This window comes from Neodiprion lecontei, chromosome 2 (genome assembly GCF_021901455.1).
Source record: "Neodiprion lecontei isolate iyNeoLeco1 chromosome 2, iyNeoLeco1.1, whole genome shotgun sequence".
Taxonomy (NCBI): domain Eukaryota; kingdom Metazoa; phylum Arthropoda; class Insecta; order Hymenoptera; family Diprionidae; genus Neodiprion; species Neodiprion lecontei.
The window spans coordinates 25,627,274-25,650,238 of NC_060261.1; the positions used below are offsets into that span (position 1 = coordinate 25,627,274).

General features: G+C 37.8%; 1 protein-coding gene across 3 annotated transcripts in view; it reads right to left on the reverse strand.

Annotated features, from left to right (window-relative positions):
- Window positions 1–22,965, reverse strand: part of LOC107221015 (F-actin-uncapping protein LRRC16A) — a 95,956-nt gene that overhangs the window by 63,973 nt on the left and 9,018 nt on the right. For all 3 annotated transcript variants that reach the window (XM_046732493.1, XM_015659852.2, XM_046732492.1), the window contains exons 4-9: window positions 19,045–19,238; window positions 18,352–18,529; window positions 3,846–4,084; window positions 2,751–2,845; window positions 2,312–2,353; window positions 1,617–1,804 (exon numbers count right to left, since the gene is read on the reverse strand). In XM_046732493.1, coding sequence (XP_046588449.1) covers window positions 1,617–1,804; window positions 2,312–2,353; window positions 2,751–2,845; window positions 3,846–4,084; window positions 18,352–18,529; window positions 19,045–19,238 — 936 coding nt within the window. The remainder of the gene's footprint in view (window positions 1–1,616; window positions 1,805–2,311; window positions 2,354–2,750; window positions 2,846–3,845; window positions 4,085–18,351; window positions 18,530–19,044; window positions 19,239–22,965) is intronic.

Sequence of the window (22,965 nt, forward strand, 5' to 3'; positions counted from 1 at the left end):
AAATACGCCTTATAATAATTTCGTGAATGAAAGACACTCAGCTAATCGGTTCTTCAATCAAGAAACCTGGAGGCGGAGAGCTGGTGGCACTTTGACTTACGTCACTTTATGAACAAAATTTTCCATTTTATCGTACTCTCTTAACATCGCTGCTAATTTATTTGGAAGTCTGTTTAGCGTCCAACGCTGGAGAGCACAGCATGACGAGTGCAAAGGGTTCAAAAAAATCAATTGAAGAACGTCATTTCATAAAGGCTATTTTTTGGTGTTCCAGCAGGGAATGATATTCTGAGTCGTGTAGTAAAAATAGCAGACCATTTGGTTGCTGGAAAATGAGGGCAATAGACACGCGAAATGTGTCCAACTTATCTAGCGGTAAACCGTGCAGATTTAGTCCAAAAAGCAGTGCAGAAAAAGTAGGTTCATAATACAATCTTCTACAGAATTGATTTTCTTGTTGGAACATGTTCAGGGGTGACCCCTGAATGTAAATTCAAGTTAGGACGACGGGCAGAGAAGAGGAACAAAATTATTACAATTAGTAGTTCTCGTTCGCTGACCTTAATATTACAAGAAAATAGTCTTACGATAGCTCATTTTACCCCGCATTCTTTCCAGAGTGTCAGAAAGTATCTTCTCCATGCACTTTATCGCCCTAGAAATGCAGAAACTGTGAAAATCGTAAAACATCTCAAGAAACCACACATTTTTTGATGATTGTCGAGATATTAGTAACTTTCCTAAATCCCGCGACGAAAGAACGATACACCTTCGAAATTTGAGCCGTTTCCGGTCCGTTCATTTGTTGATTGTTGATTGAATACATAAAAAATAAGAGTGAGTTTGCTCTGATGGTAAAGATAGGAGTACTACATGCCCTTAATGCGCATGCGCGAATAATTAACCAGGCATTCTCCCTAACGAATTTCTCCAACACGTCGCCACTTTCATATATCAATTTTATATTCCTACTCGTACTTTCTCGTTCGAACCCCGATGATCAGTTTTTATGGTATTTTCTAATCTCACAGAATATAAACATCACGGATTGTAAAAAGTGAATCAGAATATGGAATTCGGATTTACTATGCCCCGATTCTTCGACACGTAGTTAAATTTAACGACGGAGTAAAATTAATTGAGATGAATCACTTTTATAGACCATGCATATTTTTTATTTCACGTGCATTAATTACTGTTTCTACTTTGAGGTTCAGGGACTGTTCAAGAACAAGCTGTGCGTTAAACTTTAATGGTAATATTTTCCAAAACCAAGAGGTTTTAGTCGTAAAAACTGACACCGGCGTACACAGAGGAGATGACTATACAATGTGGATAAGATCCGCCGAAATCGGCGATTATTAGCCTTGTTAGTTGGTGTGATTCCAATTTGCTCAGATTCATTTCTAGTTCTTAATAGGAACATTGTTTCGTTCGAGTTTGGCATCATCGGTGGAATTAATACAGCTAAAAACTTTCTCATCATTTTTGGCTCCATTTTCAACTTTGAATCCAAACGGTACATTTCATTCAAAGTTAATTTACAACAGATGTACAGCTGATTCGTTGGGAAAAAAATTGGTAAAAGTATATAATATGGGAAATGTCGTACTTACATTGACATCATCTTTCAAACTGTTTCCAGAAAGATTCAAGTATTGAAGACTGCTCGGCATGCTTCTGTTCAGACTCAAGGCATGTGCAATTTGATTGATGCCTTTGCCCGTCAAACCGCAGTGAGCAAGATTCAACTTCTGTAATCCTTTAGGCAATTTGCCCATGAGACCACTTAAGTGTGTAGCACCTTGAAAAAGTTATATTCAAAAAGACGGGTTCAGATAAAAGCAAATATTATCAACTTTATCAAGATGCATAATTAGACTTACAAATAATTCAACAGTCAATATAGAATGGCACGTTTTGAAGAAAAGCATAAAATTGTTAAAATAAGAGGGAACACAGCTTCTGGCAATGTAAATTAGTTTATTTTCGCTGCAAGCATTCTCTCGGTCCGACCTTGGTGGAAATTTTTTTCTAAAATTTTTTCCGACATATTCTGAGAAACTAGAATTCTCAGAAGAATTCTGTAACGGTCCGTGAACCAGACAGTTCCAAACGAATTACAGAATTTAAATAAAAAATTTACACCAAGGTACAATAATCGTCTCTGAGAAAATTACTCTTGTTACATGCGTGAAAAAAAAATTTCTTAGCTAAAAATAATAGATTAAAGAGTAAGAAGAGGGTAAAAAAACTTCGGAAAACTACTGTGATATAAATAATAATTAGTTACGTTAATTTTTGTGCACACCTTGCATCAATTTGGCAATTATCCCACACAAACTAGAGGCTCCTATAAAAGTATGAACACACCATTTATAAAAAGCGGTCTATAATTTAATAAAGTCTATAATATTCCATAAAAAAAATATATGTATATTCTAACAAATTCCATGTTACATTTCAAGTATAGAATTTTTACTCAACGTATTCAATATTCACGCCATATAATATTAATGCAAATAAGCCTACAGTAGAAATTAAACGACTGGATTTGTATCAATTGTTTGATGAATTATGATTGCACGCGACAAATATAAAAAAACTGTGAGAACAAAAAGTAAATAATTATTTGCAAAGCAATGAATGTTTGAATAGCTTAGCGTGAAAAAATGCGTAAATAATGAAAAATATATAAGACATATGTGATGGCGACATGTTTTTATTCAATATTCAAAGCTTAGACTCACCTTTATCTTCTATCATATTATTTGACAAGTCAATTGTATGTAACATAGTATTGGTGTTGGATATCAACGCTATTGATAATTTGTGAGCAAAGTCCCTGAAAATATTAAACGGATCTTAAGATGAATCCAAAATATTAGCATTTTCTATGTCAAGCAAATCGATAAATTTTTACTAACAGAACCAGCAAACATTTCATCACTAGCGAGTTGTGTTGATGGGATTATTACGTAAAACAAATCATAGTGACGGCAGGTCGTCGGATTGATCTCCAACCGCGTGATAAAACTGACAAGGGAGGTTCAGAGGTTCGTCTCACCGATTTGATTCAATCTCACGGTACATAATGTTCACCCCAAAGGCGATAATAGGCCAGCACAATAAGATGCGCTTTTCAGTCGTTTTAGAGTTACTCGGTTTGGAAAAAGTGCTAGCGGCTACATGCGTAAAACTGTAACATTTTTTTATTTTATGTCGCCCATAAAAATTTACCTTTCCCGTCAAAAAAATGGTCAATTTTCAATTTTCACGACTTTATTCTGTATGTAAATAGTTTTGTAATAAACAGTATGTAAAAACGTGAAATATTACAAATACAAAAAATTGATGTTTTTAGTGTAACATAATTATAAAATACTGATTGATCAACTTTCGTTGTATGACTTGGTTTATTGCCTCGAAATCGTTTCACGGATATAACAGCGGTCACTTTTTCCAAACTGAGTAACTCTGAAACGACTGAATAGCGCGCTTTATTGCACTGACCTATTATCATCCTTGGCATGAACATTATGTACCGTGAGTTTCAGTCAAATCGGCGAGACGAATGTCTGAGCCCCTTCGTGTTAGAGGGGTTAAATGCGCTACCCTCACCTAGAAAACCTTCAACTGAATTACAAATTGAGACCCTAGTTGAGTTGGTATGGAATGTCACGTATATGGATTAGACTCGGTAAAAATTTTCTTTTTCACTATCATGCCGATAGAGCAGGTAAGTTTTTCCAAATTTTGATCGAATTTTAGCAGTTACAGAAATTTTATCTGTTAATGTGTGCTGTGAGATATATTTTATGATGATCTTTTATTATTATACCTACCACTTGAATCCTAGATTGTCTAAATAAATTTCTTGAATCGACAGAGATCTTCGCATGACATGCAATAGTCTTTCCAAGTGTTCATGACTTAGTTTTATATGGGAGGCTCTTAGCTTAGTGAACCACGTATTGTATTCTAATGCTGAAATAATTGGCACCAAATCTTTTTGCTCCAGGTGATCGAAGTCCCTCAGATTGAGCTCTCGTGTGTCGTGGGATAAATATATCGTATCAACGTCCTGCAAGAATATCATTACATTTAGAACAACAAACTCCAATACATCCAATACATTTAATCTTAGCAAGGAAAACTCTCAAACATGAATTGGTCGTACGTCCCAAACAAATGTGAAAAACGGGGATAAAACTGTTTAAAAAATATCCACCCATGTTATTTGCATCAACAATGGCGAATACAGATAAAAAACAACAATCCAACTATGTAATAGAACTCATGCTGAGCAGATTTCAATACGTAAGGTCACCCATTAAGGCATACATGGGTTCTCAAGGTCACTGATTTCAAAAATGGGGTCAGATCTGAGAAATTTGCAAAATTTAAAATCACCGATCGAATATGGCGGACTGAAAATGTAAAAGTGATCGGAATGGCTCGAAGAACTTAGGGATTTTTTAGTTCACCAAATACGATTATCCGTTATCAGAATCATGGCATCAAAGATAATAAATCCAACATGGCGGACAGAGAATATGAAAATTTATCTGATTTGCTTGAAACTTGTTCCGCAGGGATTTTGGGAACACTGATAACGAATCTGAATTCAGAATGACAAAACCCGATATAGCGGATTCATTTTGGTGGTTAAAAAATAGAAAAATTGACCGGCCTTTCTGGAAATGTGCTGAAATTTGCATCTTTCACCATGCGAGATTCATCCAAGCATTTTGTGAATTTTGGAAAATGACAAAATTTAATTGCAAAATCCACAAAATGCATTTCACATATTGAATTTTGTAATTTTGACATTGCATCCGTTTTCATCGGACTCGAAAATCACTGAGTGACAAATTTCAAGAACATTAGATTAGTTTTCATGGTTTCAATACGCTATTTTGGATTCGCTATTCTGAATGTGACAATTCTGACGTGGGATTCGTTCTCAGCGACCCCGGCAACTCCATTGTGACAAATTTCAAGCAAATCAGATCTGTTTTCATATTTTCAGTCCACCATATCGGATCCGCCATCTTGAATTTTGCCATTCTGACGTCGAATTCGTTTTCAGCAACCCCGAAAACCCCCGGAGCAACCAATTTCAAACCAATGTGATCAATTTTTATATTTTCCGACTGCCATATTGGATCCACTATTTTAAATTTTGACATTTTGACGTCGGATTCGTTTTGAGCGACCCCGAAAATTCACGATTACCGAGTTCCACTATTCTAGTCCCCGCAACTTTCCCCCAATTATATTGGCATTTCACAATGCCTTTGTTAGAAGTAAAATCATACAAAAAATAATAGTGATGTCTCAAAAATATTCTTGAATAACCGATTCAAAAATGGTGTCTCATGTAATATGAGACACTGTGCCGCAAAGGGTTAAGATTTCAGGAATTTGAGACAAAGTTTTAGGGAGCTAGAGCTTTGAAGTTGTCCAACACGACAGTCTGAGGTTCCGTGTAAAAACGGAACCACCTTTTCTTGGTTTTTGGAATGAGGATGAACTTTGTAACGCTACACACATACACACACAAAAAGTGGTAGAGCTCAAAATTAGGGCTTTAATTAATAGGTTTCCAAAATTTTTACAAATTTTTAAGACCAGATAGGAGAGGCTAACTTTACAGATGTGACGTACATACATAGCCTGTGAGGCGATAGTTCTGAGTAACCTATAGTGTATACGGATGGATACAGTCGTATATGAGCATTAGTTGTAACGTGGTATTTTGCGGTGCCCATTTCAAACAGCTCTCCAAGCCCTAGAGAGAACTAGAAAATAAGCCATCCAAGATATTACTGGCTGAATCCATTTTAAATCATGCAGACCAGTGGAGTCAGCGGAAAAAAATTACCTTCACTGGCCTGCATGATTTGAAATGTATTCAGCCTACTTGTAATTGAACTTAGAGCTCCAGGATCAGTGTCACGCAACCGAAACTCTAAGAACGAACACTGTGGAGGCATGCAAATGAGTTATGGTTTGGAATTTTTTTTTTTTTATTTTTGAAGTTTCTACGGCGCCAAGAGGGAAGTCCGCAATGATATCAACACGCAGATGTAAGAAGAGTAGATGGGAAAGCAACCTATGCTTGGCCATACAAGTAGCTGCGGTTCTCAGGTTAAGTTTCCGGAGAAATCCAAAAAATAACGTTGCGAGAGAGGCACTCGGAATGCTGCATATCTGAACGACCATAACAACCAGGCACACTCAACGCACTAAAAATATCGGATACTGATTAAATTTTGATCATCATCTCATGACAGACAGATAGCTGAGTGCAAAAAACGTTCAGGAGTCATGACACATAATGTGTATACTTGATAAAATCGCGGTATACTTCAATAATACATCTACCCAAAACAATAACCTACTTGTAAGTGACCTTAACTGATTATTAACCAGGGGAATCTCACAAGCAGTAAGTAGTGTGTATGTTCCATTACAGCATTTACATTCGTAAAATCGACACAACTTGCGTACAACTTAGCACTTGTTTATTGCAAACAGTAAAATATGTGTAAAGTGTATCATATTTGGCATATTACTTTTCAGGAATAAAACTTGTGTTGTCGACTGTATCGTGACCCGGGCCGTGGGACGTAACTATTATATCTACGAGTCAATTATGAATTCAGGCAACCCGGAAAATGAAAAGCATGTATCCCCTAGACGGCAGGGGTAATGCCCCGAAGGATGCCTGAACCCCAAGGTACGGTACAAGGAGTGACCGTAATGTGCAACGGGCTGTTCTGAAAGACAGAACGCAAAGATGCCCGTGTCACTCAAATACTCGCATTCAAAGTTCGGGGTTGTCTCGATGGATGTGTCCGAAGAATAAAACTACATGTACGTACACTATTGAAATGTGGTAAGCGCGCGACAAATACATCCCGCGCGCAGAGAACGCCACCGGCAATCGAAGCGATCAAACTAAAAATCGGAGCGCTCAGCGCGAGTGTTCATTCCAGAATTATCACCCAGCGCGACAGGTCGCTAAGCAGGACTCGGAGCAGCCGATATACCCAGTAACAACTTGATTACAGTTTATGTGTCCCATATTTTATGAAAATCTAAAACCACGTTTAGCACTATGCGGAATTTTTCGGCATCTTGAAAACTCGGAATTAGGATATTGGTTTTAGCCAGTGGCTTACTTCAACCTGCCTAGTCAGTCAAAACCTTGATTAGAAGGCCATGGTTCACATAATATGCATTCATGTGTTCTTTTCTTAAAACGTGTGTCCATCCGGAGCTGTATCTGCCAAACTACATGAACGATGGAGGTCCATCGGTGATTTTCGGATAGCGAATTATTTACTTCAATCTGCCTAGTCATCAGAACCTTGGTTAGAAATTCATGATTCACACTATATTGTAAGATGTGAGGTTCTTTCGAAGCCGGTAGGTTGATGAAAAACTCACGTTTATTGTGAGTATCTTTGCATTCTGTTAATAAAAGTTGGTAAAGCAGTGAATTGAAGGATTCCTCTTAGTTTTGAAAAAGCAGGATCGGGTTTGCCAAACCGAAAAACACCCTGAATATCTAATTTTGTGGCACAGACTCGGGACGGGCACAGACTTTAACCAAAGCCACTTTCCTCCTCAGGATGGAGTATGAAAAAGTATCTGAACGTGCCTAGCTCGATTTGAAATTACGATTTTACTGAACCTCAAACGAAGCTTATTGATTTCCCTTTAATATGCAGATAAATCTTCACCTCTTTCACTCTGTCTCTCTCCCCCTATCGCATCCACGCGTCGATCGGTCAGGTAACAATTACAATCCCATTCGAGTGCTTCAACCCAAAGCGAACGGGGAAAGAAGCGTCCACCAAGACACCCTACCAAGATCGACAGAAAAGAACACGAAGCGTCGCGAAAAAGAGGAAGGAAGAGACCGACGCAAATGAAGATAGCGAATCCGCCAGCGACGAGATCTTCGCCGAACCCGACAACGAGATCCAAAACAATGAAAAAACACCAATACGTAATGATAGCTATCGAGATCGGCGTAAACGAAGCGTTGAAAGAACGTGAAGCTGTCTCGTGGAGGTAGACCATCAAATCGGAAGTCGAATCACACGTGCCCTATAACAGTTGGGAACTAGTAGACAGATCTCGCGACAAAAACATCATTGGAAGTAAAACAGTACTCTGAAACAAAATGAAAGCCCATGGGAGCCTAGAGAGACGAAAAGCACGTTTCGTGGCACGTGAATTCACAGTGCGACCAGGGTGTAACTTTTTCGAGATCTTGGCACCAGTTGCAAAACTCGATTCGATCAAGCTCCCCTTAGCACTGGCAGTGGAATCCTCGACGAGAAGGGATTAATCGCGACGAAATACGACTCCTGCGTATGCCAAACGGGAATGGATCAAGAATCAATGATCGTACTCATTTACGTTAACGACATCCTCATCACCTCGAACAACATAAAACTGATGTGAGGACTGAAGGAGAATCTGTCAATGCAACTGGAAATCAAGGACATGGGAAAGGCCAATTACTGTCTTGGCATCGAAATCAGACAACTTACTGTCGAAATCACTCTCAATCAAAGAAAATACACTTTTGAGCTACTTACAAAATATGCTACGGAAAGATGCAATCCAGTTGTAACGCTAGCAAAGCTCGGATCCAATCTGATTATCACTGGCCAACCGGAATAAAACATATCCAGCCCCAAGCAGTGTAAGGAACTCATTGGCAGAGTTATGTACTTAGCTGTGGCCACCAGACCGGACATTACTCGAACAATAAGCTCACTCGGGAAGTTCAAAAAGCAGCGAGAACAACATTGAAAGGCAGCAAAGAGACTACAGTTAACTCTCGCAATAGGGTCGCTTCCCCCACTATTCTAAATGAACAAAGCGTAGCCGCAATTTTTCCAGATACTCTCGCAATAGAGCTGGCTCCAAAAGTGAAATGTTGGAAGAAAATAGCGTAGCTGTTATGGAATTTAGGCGGTCCTATTGCGAGAGCCTCAGTTCAAAGCGCTATAAATGCACGTCGAGCTCGTTGGGGAGGGTATGCTAATTCTTAGATATACCTCCCCTACAGCCCCATGATCGGCCCTATTGAGAGATTCGACTGTACTTCGTTACCTGCAAGGTACCAATGAACACACCTTAACATTCGGAGGGACAGAACAACCACTAATCGGTTACGTAGATGTAGATTGGGGTAACTTTCCCATCGACAGATGCTCGTACACGGGATACGCCTTTATACTCGGCTCAGATGCAGTTAGCTAGAAACCTCAAAAGCAGAAAACAGTGGTTCTATCCTCCACCGGAGCCGAATATACCGCGTTAACCGAAGTGGCTAAGGAAGTTACCTATCTGAAAGGAATACTGAACGCTTTCGGTTACAGAAACCTCTTCATATCAGATTCGAATGATCGACGTATTTACAAAGGAGATGGTCGCAGATGTCATGACAAAGTCATTGGCCAGCCCGAAGCACCGTCACTGCAGCCTACAATTCGGACTAAAGGACTCCCAAGAAAGAAAACGAAAAGCGATCGATTCGAGGGAGGGTTTTGGAAACAATGAATTTAATTCACTGTGCCATACACAACACTCACAAGATACAATCAGTATCAGCTGACACACTACAAAAGGTATATATACACAACGACAATAGTGCACTGTATGAAAGTAACATACACCTTATGAATAAATGTTTATATCACAACAACTACATAAATAATTGATTACCTGCGAATCCTTCCAACACAAATTATAACAAAATTTAATTCGAAATTCAAATGCAATATTTCCTTCGCGCAGTACAAATTTTCGTAACATCTTTAACCTGTAGACCCTCAAGTTAATTGACTTGACCCAAACTATTTGATTTAAGACGGTACAATATGAAAACATCTCATTTTCTGCAATTAAATTCTTCATGTTTATGTTATGACTGTTTTGTTAGAACTCAAACCAATATGAATTCAATTTTACTTGACGTTTTGTTGACATTTTATATGGCTCACTGGCCTTGGAACCGGCGAAAAAGTGCATGCAAAATAGGTTATGTCGTACTGTCGCAGGAGCGCTGGACTTGCCCAATGCTGCAACGCAATCAATCCACGCTTTACTTTCCACTAGCGCTTTAATTTAAGGCGTGCAATCCCGTAATTCAAACCGCGAGCCGTGAGCGTTATTCGGTGAGTTCTTCGTGAATAAATATTAGTAAAGTATCTAAAACTCCTTGATAAGTGTTCATCGGTCATTCGCTATGACTAAGATAAGGAAAGTATTACGGAAAAGTACGAAAAAGGGCCAGGGTTGGAAAAATTTGGCGGCTTATCAGCGGGAGTGGTTGAGGTAAATAGAATGGCATCAAGTTTGCTTACATAGACTTGATTGTTTTCATTTTCAGACCGACTAACTAACATGCACGTTTTATTAAGTCAGAAAACCGTATTTTCTTAACAATCTCTTCGAATTATTATTTACCGTCCCTTTCTCAATGTGTGTTTTGTCAAGCTATTTTTCCGAAAATCATTTTCCATTTTTCGTCCACTCACGATTACAAACTTACCGATGACTTTTACCGCACACTGATCTACCTAACTGACTATTTGATTGTGATATTTGACATCTACTTGCCAAGGTCAATGCAGAATACACTAATGAATTGAAAACATGACGTGCTATCGAAGACATTGTTGCAGCGTAAAGTTCTGCTTTTTGCCAGTAATAGTAGACTCCAGACGTGCTCGACAACTTCCGATTCGCGACCCTCTTAAAATAATAATTGAAGCTAGAAATTCTGCGGTCAAATCAAAACATTGAACGACTGATGTTTCCACCCGTAAGAAAAAGAAAACGACAACCGACAGCAATAACGAGTAACTACATATACAGACTTACATATTTCTATATTTTTCCTTTCATTTATAACTATTTCACAATAATGTCACATACAGAAAACTATTCTTGATTCAAGAATATTTTATTTCTTGGATCAAGAGTATGCTATTTTTTTAATAAAAATATCACATACCTATTTTTGAATGAAGAATACTCAGCACTTGATTCAAGAATATTTTAATTCTTGATTCAAGGATTGTTTTCTTTGTGTGTAGGCCATTTTTCATTCATTTTTCAGTTACAGCCCATTCGAAATTTTGCACGGATACAACGTGTTTTCACATTATGTTTTCAAGTTCAGAAATGAATGAATTTCTGAATAATGACCTTTCATATTCGTTTGCTGAATGTTTGCATCTTTCATTCCATAATATTTATTGAAACAGTTTATTTTCAAGATTCGTTTTATTTCTATAATAATTACTTGTTATACCAAAGAAACGTCATAACGGAAAGCGAAAAGTATGGTATTCCACGCGATCGAATGTATATATTTTATTTATTGACGCGCCATTACTTTTGATTATGTTTTGTACCATAGATTTTGTTGGTTTTTCAATACGCCTTATCTATCAATTTCTAATATACTCCTGCATGTCTAACTCAATTTTTTTGATTTACTAATTTTCTTTTGAATATCTATCGATGTATGTAACACTTTTGATTTTTCCTAGCATGGATGGGAAGTTGGGATTGGGACGGGATAGGGTGGGTCTCTTCATCGCAGCGACCTCCACGTGGTGAGACCTGGGTCATTGATGGCAATGTATTTATTAGGGGTGCGCGATTCTAGATCGATCCACTCAAGAATCGAACTTTTGGGTCGAGAAAATAGATCTTTTGTATTGATACTTTACAAATCGATTTTTTCTAGAATCGATTCCAAGTCTGCAAGGATCGGATTAGGTTCTTAAATCTTCAATTAAAAAAAGTTTTGAAAGTCTATTTTGGCATTCTGTATTTTATGGATAATATAGGTTTGAGAATACAAAAGAATCGACCAATTTCTAGCGCTGAATAAATCTAATATCACAACTAATAAAAAAAGCTTCCCACTTAGTCGGCTGGATTTGTGTAATATGTATATGAAAACTATTGCTGTGATAAACAAATATGACCCAAAGCAAACTATTGTTAAATATCAAAACTGTTGAATAAGTACTACATTTGTGTGACACGATTTTTAATCTCCAATATAGCTACAGGTTTTCAGTTAAACTAAAAAGTAAAAATAACCATCAATCTTCTGAAGATCAATCTTTTGTATCCGATTTTTTGGACGAATCGATTTTTCCAAAATCAATTCGAATCGATTCTGAGAATCGTTCGTTTGCTTGATATCGCCCATCCCTAGTATTTAGTCATGAATTAGCTAACTGCTGTTTCGGGTAATTTCTCTTGTAATATTTTTCACTTTACTGCAACGAGTTATGCAATAGATCTCTTGAAAACTCGAAGATTATTCAATGATTTCTGTAACTTATTATTATTCATCAACCACGCGAAACTCATACGAGCTTCCAGTTATATTCCTCGAACGTCAGAACTTCAGAACGTTCAAGTGCAAGCGGCCTGGTCCCAACGTAGTGCAGAGAGGGGGCCATAGCACGCGAGGGGCATAGACTTAAGTCCCGCCCACTCTTCCCCTTGGCCGCCTGGCTTGAGTCGCACGGAAGCCAAAGTTCCCGCGCGAGCTCGGTAGGCAACGTCCTTAAAGGTGCATTTCGTTAAAAAAAAAAAAAATTAAGAAAGTGAGAACAGCAGGGCTCATAAGAGGTCTGCTTCGTTAGAAAAAGTGACAAAAATAACTACAAATATTCGAAAGGTGACTATTTAGTGACAAAAAAGTGATTAAAAAGTGACGTGGTTTGGACAATTTACAGATCTAATTTCGGAGTACATGGCTCACACCAATTATACCGACAATGAGTGCCTGTCCACTAGAGTGGACAATCAAATTGGAATATTCTGAAAGGAACAGATATTCATGTTATTCTTGTTCGTCGTGTATTCTTGAAAAACCTAACGAAAAACGCAAAGATATAGTGCTTAGAAATAAAATCTTCCTATTTTCACAGCCAGGCTTCGAACCGTCATAGGTAGAGTTGTTATATTTATCTTTTAAATTTTTTCTGTAATCTTTACTATTTTTTATTAATGTCGGTGTTACGTCCGGCGAACCACCACCTCTCTCTATTTTTCCTGCTCGCTAACTCTCCCACAGTTCTTATATTAATATCATGATCTCTGTCCTGTCCTCTTAAGGGATCGTCTCAGTGTGAAATTTTCAAAAAATTATTTTTTTTTTTGCATTATCGTATAGTATACACTGTTCTAAACATTCTCTCAAATTTTTAAATCGAAATTCAAATTATTACGGTCGCTACAGCGTTTCTTGTAGAAAGGGAACGGTTTTTCTACCTGCGCGTGTACTAAGGTGCTTAGGTTCTATAACCTTGCAGAATAAACTGTCCAAGCATTTCAGTTCGTTTTTGACATCCACCACGGATAGACGTACGAGAGAAACCCCCAAGAAAAAAATCAAGACCTGGCATCGCCGATTGATCGTAAGGAAACGATTTATATAAACTTTTCCAACTTCAATCTTTAAACGCGTTTTTCTCAGAAGCGTGTTTTTCAAAACGGTTTCCACTCTCAAAGGAAGAGTTTTAAAGATATCTAGTTCCAATTTCGGGAGAACATTTTAAACGTCATTCTTTATCGCGCTATGGAAGCTTTTTTTTTTTTTTTTGAAAACTTCCTATTTTTTTTTACGAAAAACTGTCGAAAAAAAGGGCCACATTCGACACTTTTTGTTCAAACCGCCGCCATTTTGTCAAATTTGAAAAAAAAACACCCCCTCCATAGCGCGATAGCGACTTTCCTACAGATAAATAATCTTTTTGAATTTTTTTTTTCAGATCAAAATTGCGGCCGTCATCGTGGAAACCGTGCAGCACCTTTTTTTTCACGTGAAATTACAACAATTTATACAACAATGATGCACTCAATAAATAAACTTTAAAAAAATCATTTTGTATTCTTCATAAACTTATTTATTTATAAAAAAAAACCGGACCGATTAGTTTATTTGAACATTAAAAAAAAAATTCGCGAAAATCAGTGATTTTTCGGAGGGTCACACTGAGACGATCCCTTAACTCTACCTAGCCTTACGCTACTCACTATCGCCCTTACTTATCTTATTCCATTCCCTTCCTTCAGCATCTTCGCACCTTTTCTACATCCATACGTTTCGTCTCTGGAGATACTCGTATTCTAACTCTCAACAACGTCAGATCTAGACTTCTTATATAGCTTTGTAGAACATACTTCGTTCTTACCCCTATCTCAACTTCCTCTCAATAAATAAATATAATTGGTCTCTGAAACAAACCCAACGTCATTCAACCCTCTACCTAATTTCCGGTTGTCCTAACACGTAAAAGTGAAGCCAAACCAGTTTATTCCTACGGCTCGGAAGTAAATCCCATTCACGAACGCGATATTGGTGGCAGCGGTGGGATTCGAACCCACGTCTCCAAAGAGACTGGTGGTACGCCGGACATAACATCTGGTTAGTTCAATGTGATATTTATTGTACCCTAAATAAAAAGAGCCGTTTTTTAAACCACTGAGAAAGTATTTATACGGATTAGAGTATTAGAAATTAATTTTTCGTTCCAAGCTTTTCCAAGCAACTGATGAATCTTAAATATACTCTTCTTCATCGATGGTGACAAATAGTTTACTACTTGAATTATTCAATAAAACAAACAAAAAAATCTAGATCATCGTGATATACTTCAAAATAGTTACTACTCACTGGATGGTGGGTAAAATCAAAATAATAAAATACTAGGGATGATGACTTGTTAGATTGGCACGTATTCTAAGGTTAGATTCGACGTTCATGGGTTATGTTATGTTTACTGAGATTAAATTAGTTTCTCACTCGGCCGAATACGGCGCTGTATGTTTCTCTGTGTTGCCAACATAACTGTCTAGTGTAAAAAATTAGCCGTCTCAGATTCATTGTCCCCAAGTGTACATATTAATGTGGATTGATAAACAGCCACAAATATAGATTATTGAAGTGTAGATATCGTAAATATTGTATATGTTGTAGGCTAAAATATTTCATAAATTGTGAACCCTGTAGACACTGTGAAAAGTAAAAATCATGTAAACGCTGGGAATATGATAGTAATGTGAATACAGTTGATATTTGTATCATACTTTTATGATTTTTGTGTATTTTCCTAACAATTCAATTGCTACATTATCAAGTTTAGTGATATGATTTCCATACAAATAAACGTCAAACTTAATTTTCAACGCCGGTTGTCAGTCATATCATGTCCATCATATTCATGCCAGCATTTTTTTTTTTACCACAAACTTCAATTCAAATTGATCGGTACGTTGGGTGGTATGGGGAACTAATATACCCTCCGACTCACTTGGGGCGCTAAAGAGCAAGCCACAAGCGACATACATTGGCGCCTTAGGGCAGCTTCCACTTTATCTCTATCATATCCTCTTTGGTTACACCGATCTGAAAAGTTTACAGAGACAGAAACAAGAATGCGTGTCGATCAAGCTATATTTGATCGATAAAGTGATAGTGCGGAACACAATTCAATTTCGTAAACAATCCGTCAACTTCGTGACATATGACGCGAATGAACGGATGGAAAGAAAATCACAGCGAGTTTTGAAAAGTTTTTAAATGTAAGAAATGATGATACATTGTTAAACATCACTGACATCAATTTTCATATACAATGCCTGAATATTACGGCGCAAAAATTGCACCGAGTGATAAAAAAGCCTGTTTGACATTGGTTGATTCTATACGATCATTAGACGTATTATCGAATAACCGTATTCCTGCAATCAATCAAAATTTCGGTGATCAATATAATTTAACGCCAATGAGCGTAACTATAAATAAGGACGAAAATTATAGTATTTAATCAATTAAAACAAACAAGTCGAATAATTTTGAAATGGTTGTTTAACCAGAGCCTAATAGTACATTGTGCAACAAGGAGGTAAATGGGTTATTTCTACCGAGGGTCAAATGATTGTGCACAATTTCGACCTTCGGCACCCGAGATAAAGCCTAGTACAGAATCATCATACTCAAGTGATTGCCTTACCCCCCCTGTTACACACCGTGCTTTTTGCAACAAATGCATGTACAGGCCCTTTTTCGTACACATAGGACAAAATAAAATAATTACGTTTCGTATTTGATTTCACTTATATAAATTAACTCTAGTCACTTAAACCTATGGAAACTTCCACATTACTTACATGGGGTCTCTGAGACCCCGACGTTTTTCAATCATTCTTCATTTTACTTACATAAACAACCCTGATTCGAGCACACTGACTTTAAAATTGCACCTTAAAGTAGGTTGTGCGGTCAACTGGACCCCATGTAAGTGATTAGGGTTAATCATAAGAATAGTGATTGATAAACAAAATCATTCAGTTATACTGTTTTGGTGATTCCTCCTGTCTAAGCAGGTAATCAAGTCTACGCTCGGAATGAACAATTTCCCACCCACTTTACATATAAGTGAGGCATTCGTCGGGGAAGGTCAATTTTGACAGAAAAATGGAAAAACAATTTTGGAGAAAAACCCTAACGGAATTCCTCACTCATATATGTTCTCACGTCACGAATGTCCACACGTACCACTTTATATACGACAAAAAGGGCCTATTTCGTGCACGTGTTGAAAAAAAAATTCATTAGAAGGTACTACTATAAGTTTAAATATAAATAACAATTTTACGAGGTTAGGTGTGAAATAAATTATACATCTCGGCTCTCCATTCACTGATTGCATTGAAATGGAGCTTAAATAAAAACTCTTCAAACCCAAATCCTGCATAAAATTCTCGAATGTGACCAGTAAATTGTGAAAGGGGAGAAATGTGATAATATTCTCGGCGTACAGGTCGTAGACTTGCCTTCGCGGTGAGGAGAATGAGTCGGCTCGCGCGGAAACTTAAAATTTGCTTTCAATGTACTTGGCGTGAAATTCGACTGATTGTGAGTCTTTTGACATAGGGGTGACTCAACGATACAGATTATTGTATCGACACAGAATTTACTTCTTATAAATTACCTATATTATTAGTCAGTTTTCGGCATTCCTGTTATACACTAATATTAGTTAGACTGGAACCGTGGTTGTCAGTTTCTTGATGGATACTGAAAACATTGTGTAACCATGTTGTAATAGAGAGAATCGACCTAATGGAAGTTGGTGTGTCAGGAAAATTGAATGGTAAGCCATCGTCAATTATGTCACCATAAAACACTCTCTAATTGCTAATACTGCCGACTATCACTGCATCCACTTCATATCCCAGTTCTAACGGAAAAATGACCCAGGGCTGGGTGTCTTTGATAGGATATGTTAAGATAAAGTAGAAAACTGTTTTTCATATCTAACTTTAACAGCTGTCGCAACAGACGCCGGAGCGGCGCGCGCAACGGATCCGAAGTTTGCTCGGAAATCCTCGGTGGCCCGACTAAATGTGTAGTGACCAAGAGGCAGTTGAAATAAATACCTCGTGTTATAATCATGTGCCACGCTGATTGTTGTTTCTTTTCATTTTGAATAAATTACTGACTGTGAGATGAAATGATAAGTTATTTTCAATCTCAAACCCTATTCACAACCGAAAAAAGTCTGCATCAACTGGATATAGTTACTCAATATCGGCACCTTCTCAATTTATCCACTATACATGGTGTCAATAAAGTAACGGGACGGCTGAATATTTCCGGAAATATAAAAAAAATATTCAGCCGTCCCGTTACTTTATTGACGTCCTGTATAACGGACTCGGAATAGTATAATCTTCACACGCTTGTCATACCGTGACATTACGTAAATGCGCACCACAAGGATCCTTAATTATAGGCAACTGGAGGTACGATTCCACTCTGAGCAGTTCCGAGTTTCGCCAAGGTGACATCAGCCGCGCGCTAGCGGCTTCAATCCAAAAATCTGAAACTCATCGCTCTGCTCAGAGTATGTGTACTCTGAATTGCTCATAATTAGGGGTCGTTACTCTGCGTATTCACGAAATTTCATGGTATATATTACAATCATGACGTGACGAGAAGGGTGCGCATTCAAACGATGTTTTAGCTTTTCAGAGATTTTCGTACTTTGGTGCACAAGATAACACATCATCCAAATATCAGCCAAATCAAAATTTCGGCACCTGATGGTTTTGCTCAACTATAATAAATGACCGAATCACTGAATCCCCCATTAATTCGATAAATTATACTCGATATGCGACTATATCGGAATCAAATTATTAACAAAGGGAATGGATTAGCAATTAACATAGTCTTAATTTAAATAATTCGATTAAGGATATCAAGATTTCCCTTACCCACGCCACTTCGTCTCTGTACGGAACCCCATGTAAATCGCACATACAGGCATACTGTGTAGAAAATCCGCCACAAGGTCCTGTATGCCTCGTAGCTTCCGTGCTTCTGGCTAACTCGCTACCTCTTATACTTTGGAGTCTGCTAGTCGGTATGACATCTATTTTTCGTATGATGTAGCTGAAAAATTCCAAACCCATCGATTTATTCTACAGGCGTCAGCACAAAAATACTTCATGTTCATGTCTGTGACATGTTAATTAATACACCAGATCATTAGGCTATCATCACCGGTAACATCTAGGCTTTTTTAATTCCATTTTGTTATTCGAATAACTCGAACTCTCTAGCCGGTTGAGTTAATAATCTATCTTGATCAGTTCTGGGTAAAGGACCGCGTGAATTGAGATCAAAGTTCTCAAAATCCATTATTTTGATCTCAGAATATCGTTGGACGAAAAATTGATCACACGTCCGATCGTTCATCTAAAAATGGTCGGAAGTGATTCTCTAGATCTCAAAATCTGAAAATCTAGTGTGAAAACTCGATTTTTTATTTTCAGGGTTATTATAATGTCTCCCTTATTATTTTCTTCCTTTGAAAATAGAGGAGGCGGAGTTGAAAAACAGATAGATATGGATTCGAGGAAAAATCGAAATAAACGAGTTAGTATCATTAAATGAACATGACTTACTTCAGAGGTACCGTTGGAAAAATATTACGGATTGCAGTGTGCAATGCTTCTATCATAGCGTCTACTTCTGCTGTATCGATTCCGCCACCCATAGTTGTGAAGCTGTAAATTCTGTCTCCCACAGTTAAACTCAACTGGTTTCCTCTTTTGGACTCCACGGCCGTGATCTCTAAATAGTGAAAATGGCAGTCGATCTGTATAAAAAATATAGTACTGTTAGTGAATATGGTCATAGTAATGACAGAGTTTCAACTTTAGTATCAATCATAATCGAATCATTAGGAACGCAATTAATAAATTTGAATTTTCTCAATGGCAACCGGGCATTACAATTTCGTTCCTGAGTTGGCACTCTGGAAAACCACGTAGCGCGGCAAGACGATCCAACCTCGATGAGGTTACCGCGCTACGCGGCTTTCCATAGTGCCAAATCACAAACGAAATGGTAACGCCTGGTTGCCTATCTGTAGGCGGCGAGGTGGCTTGTTTCCACGTTTAGGCCCGCACTGTGGGAAATTTTCACGAAAATGTAGCCATAAATCGAAAAACGAAGGTTGAAATTCAAGTATATTAGCCCAAGGGATCGGTTGAGAACAAGTTTCTGCTCAAGGTCCTGGCTGTCCCGATCTTTTATTCCTCACAGTCCCTCAGATATTTCAGTTCAAAGTTGACCGTCGTCGGTTACAGTTGCGTGCGTCAAAGTCGCTCTCTTATTGAAGCTAACTTTGAACACTTACAACTCAACAGTGTAAAGTGATAATGAATTTTAACAAAATGGATACTCTTCCTCAAGGTATGTAGAAAATTTTGCCTATTTTACAATTGAAAGATAATATTTGTTGTCTGTGTTTACGTAATCTAACGATAATCCGAAATAGTGCCTCCGTTCGGAAATAAATATTGACTTTGCGTAGACTTTTAATACGGAGCGCGGCGAAACCGGGCCGTTGTTCTTTTTTTAAATTGTAGCTTAGAATGTCAGCTTTTGATTGGTGTATCGTAGAGAGTGCGCAGAGGTGCGACGCACGTTCCAGAGCATTTTTTGTAAGCGTATGCGTGTTCCGAGAAGCCCCCGCGCTGGCTCGCTGCATGCCAAATCGACATTCTACTGAATTATAACCAAATGCACAAAGGGGTCACGTATGTCTAATCCTAATTCGGATCACTGTGCCACTCATAATTGATACTGAATTCAATTCTTTCTTTTTAGGTTCTAGAACTTCCCTTATCAGATTCAAACGGAGGGAGATCATTTTAAGAATGCAAAAGCGCTGGGCCACGGATTTCCAGAAGCAGGTAGAACATTTGGAACACGAGTTATCCGAAAAAGTAAATGTGCTATTCTAATTCATCAAGGTACCAAGCGACATTTGTCGAGGTTATTCTCCGCCATACGCACAAAATGGCAAGAGTGAGGAAGGAAAATGACACATTTTTTTTGATAAGATCAGTAATGACTAGAGATGGATGTAGCTTTTCCTACTGATTCAAAACCAAAGAAGCCAGCACACGTGACCGTCCCTCACTGGACTTTGCTGCATCAAGTGAGTGACCGAAACGACGAAAAACGAAAGAACTTCGTGAAAGTTATACCGCAGATGAGTCGTACTACGCAGCACAAATGAATCTCCGCTCTTCCGGAGACTCAGATTCGTTGAAAATGATCAAAGACGTTATAACACCGGCACCTGCACCCACATTATCAAAGACAGAACATACTTCACTATCAATACATGAAGCTCTTTCCGTTACATCGAAGCGAAACTCACCAAACGTCAGTAGAATATTATATGAAATTCGATGAAGGATCATAACTGTCACTTACATTGAAGTTACGAAGCAATTAGAGAGGCCAAATATTCAACTGGGTTCAGATTGCCGTAATTTTTTTAATTTGCAGCAATAAAGACTTTGTTTACCATATTACGAGATTATAATAATTTTTCCCAAAATTTCTGAACCTATTTTCGATATTTTGAGTCCTGTTTTAACAAACTTTTGTTTATATAAATATTAATATCAGATTCGTAATCAGCGACCCCGAAAACATTAGAAGAGTATATTTTCAATCGAAATTCTTATTTTAATCAGCGACCACGATAACGTGTAGACAATAAATGTTCACTCGAAATTCTTTCGAAGTTCTTATGTTAACGTACCATATCGGAGCCGCCATTTTTTGATATTAGATTCGTAATCAGCGACCCAAAAAACGTTGGTATACCAAAATTGGCAAAATTATAGGAATATTCCGATTTATGGCCACGTTTTCGTTAAAATTCCCTAATGTGGCTCGGTACAAATACGAGTTCTGTAATCGCACGACTAGTAGTGTAAACGTAGCATGAGCCAACGTGAGTGATGTAATTACATGAGTCAGAAATCGTTATCCACACGTGGACATATATATAATTTATTTCCAAACTTGAGAAAAACATGTATTAATCTCCCATCTCACATTCACAACATCATTCACATAAAACTATTCTAACCTGCAATGTGTGCTAATATTCAATCAACAGGGTGTGACTTTTTGTGACAAATGCGGAAAGCTTTCATTCATCGGATGAAGATTGCTATAAATACCTGTTGCCTGTTACTCCACCATCTTTCTAATAAAAATGAATTTTCCGTAATATTTCTACGTTAAATATTTCCCTCCAACAACTTTTCTAAATATATCAGGATGTATGACTAACAATAAGGTCAATCAAGTTAAATTTAGTTAAAACATTACAATGCCTTATGAGTAAGAAAAACCTGTTCAAGTCAACGAATTTCACCAAAAAAGCGATGAGTTATCAATATTTCCAGAACAATTACATTATTGTATCATTTTTCGAACGCTTATACGATTGCGGCATTGAAAAACAGAAATATTGTATATCAAACTGAACTTTCTCTTACGTATTTGAATTTCCAGGTGTGATTTGATTTTTAAAAAATTAGATTATGCACCACGGCTAGGCTACTAAGTAGATCGTTTGACGCCAAGTTTAGAATATGAGTCGTAAGCGACCGCATGGATGACTAAATATCCGAGGCTACAAAAACTTTACCTTCATGATGCACAACCTGTTAATAAATTTTTTTTCGTCGCGGAAGACAAAAAAACCGTACTTTTTAGTAATAGAACGTAAAAAACGTTCCATAAAACTTTGCGGATTGTAAAAAAGGTAAAACTGTTTGACGCGTATCTTTTCATGTACTGTAACGTGGCATATTTAATGCACGTTACCAACGACTTCCTGAACTCTAGGCGGAACCCAAAAGTAGGGATTTCGCGATAATAATCGTCAATAACTTCGAAAAAAGCGCCAGGACAAGGGTTACGCATCCGAAACTCTGAGAGGGGACACATTACAAACTAGTAAATAGAGTATGTCAGAATTTTTGCATATTTTTGTTCTCAAGTACATGCGGCACCAAGCATGGAATCGATGGCGAATTCGACGACGTCTTGTGACAACGGTAGCGGAGAATTGCAACGAAGGAACGACGAGAGAGAGGCTACACCGCGAGTGGAAGGCCTTACATGAGGCTACGGATGGACCGCCAACGAAGAGCTCTTCCGCAAGGGAAACCGAGGCGGTCAAGATTCCCGTTGTTGGCCAGCGAGCCGTAGTCTCCCTGACCTTCATTAAGCTGGCACTGCCACAATGGAAAATCGAAAAACTAAATATACTACAATTTTAGGCTCAATTTAGCCTAATTAAATGCCACAATGCCGAATTTCATATTCTTCAAAAAATAGCAAAAAACGGTGGTGGTGCTAAGTTAACGTTAAGCTAGCACCACCATACCGAAAACTAATGAAGGGAAACCAATTTCGAAAAAACGATGATAGAGGAATTTGAAGCTCATTTGAGGCTTTTCATGCGCACTAGTCTCGAAATTCAAGCTTTCGAAAATACCGAAGAA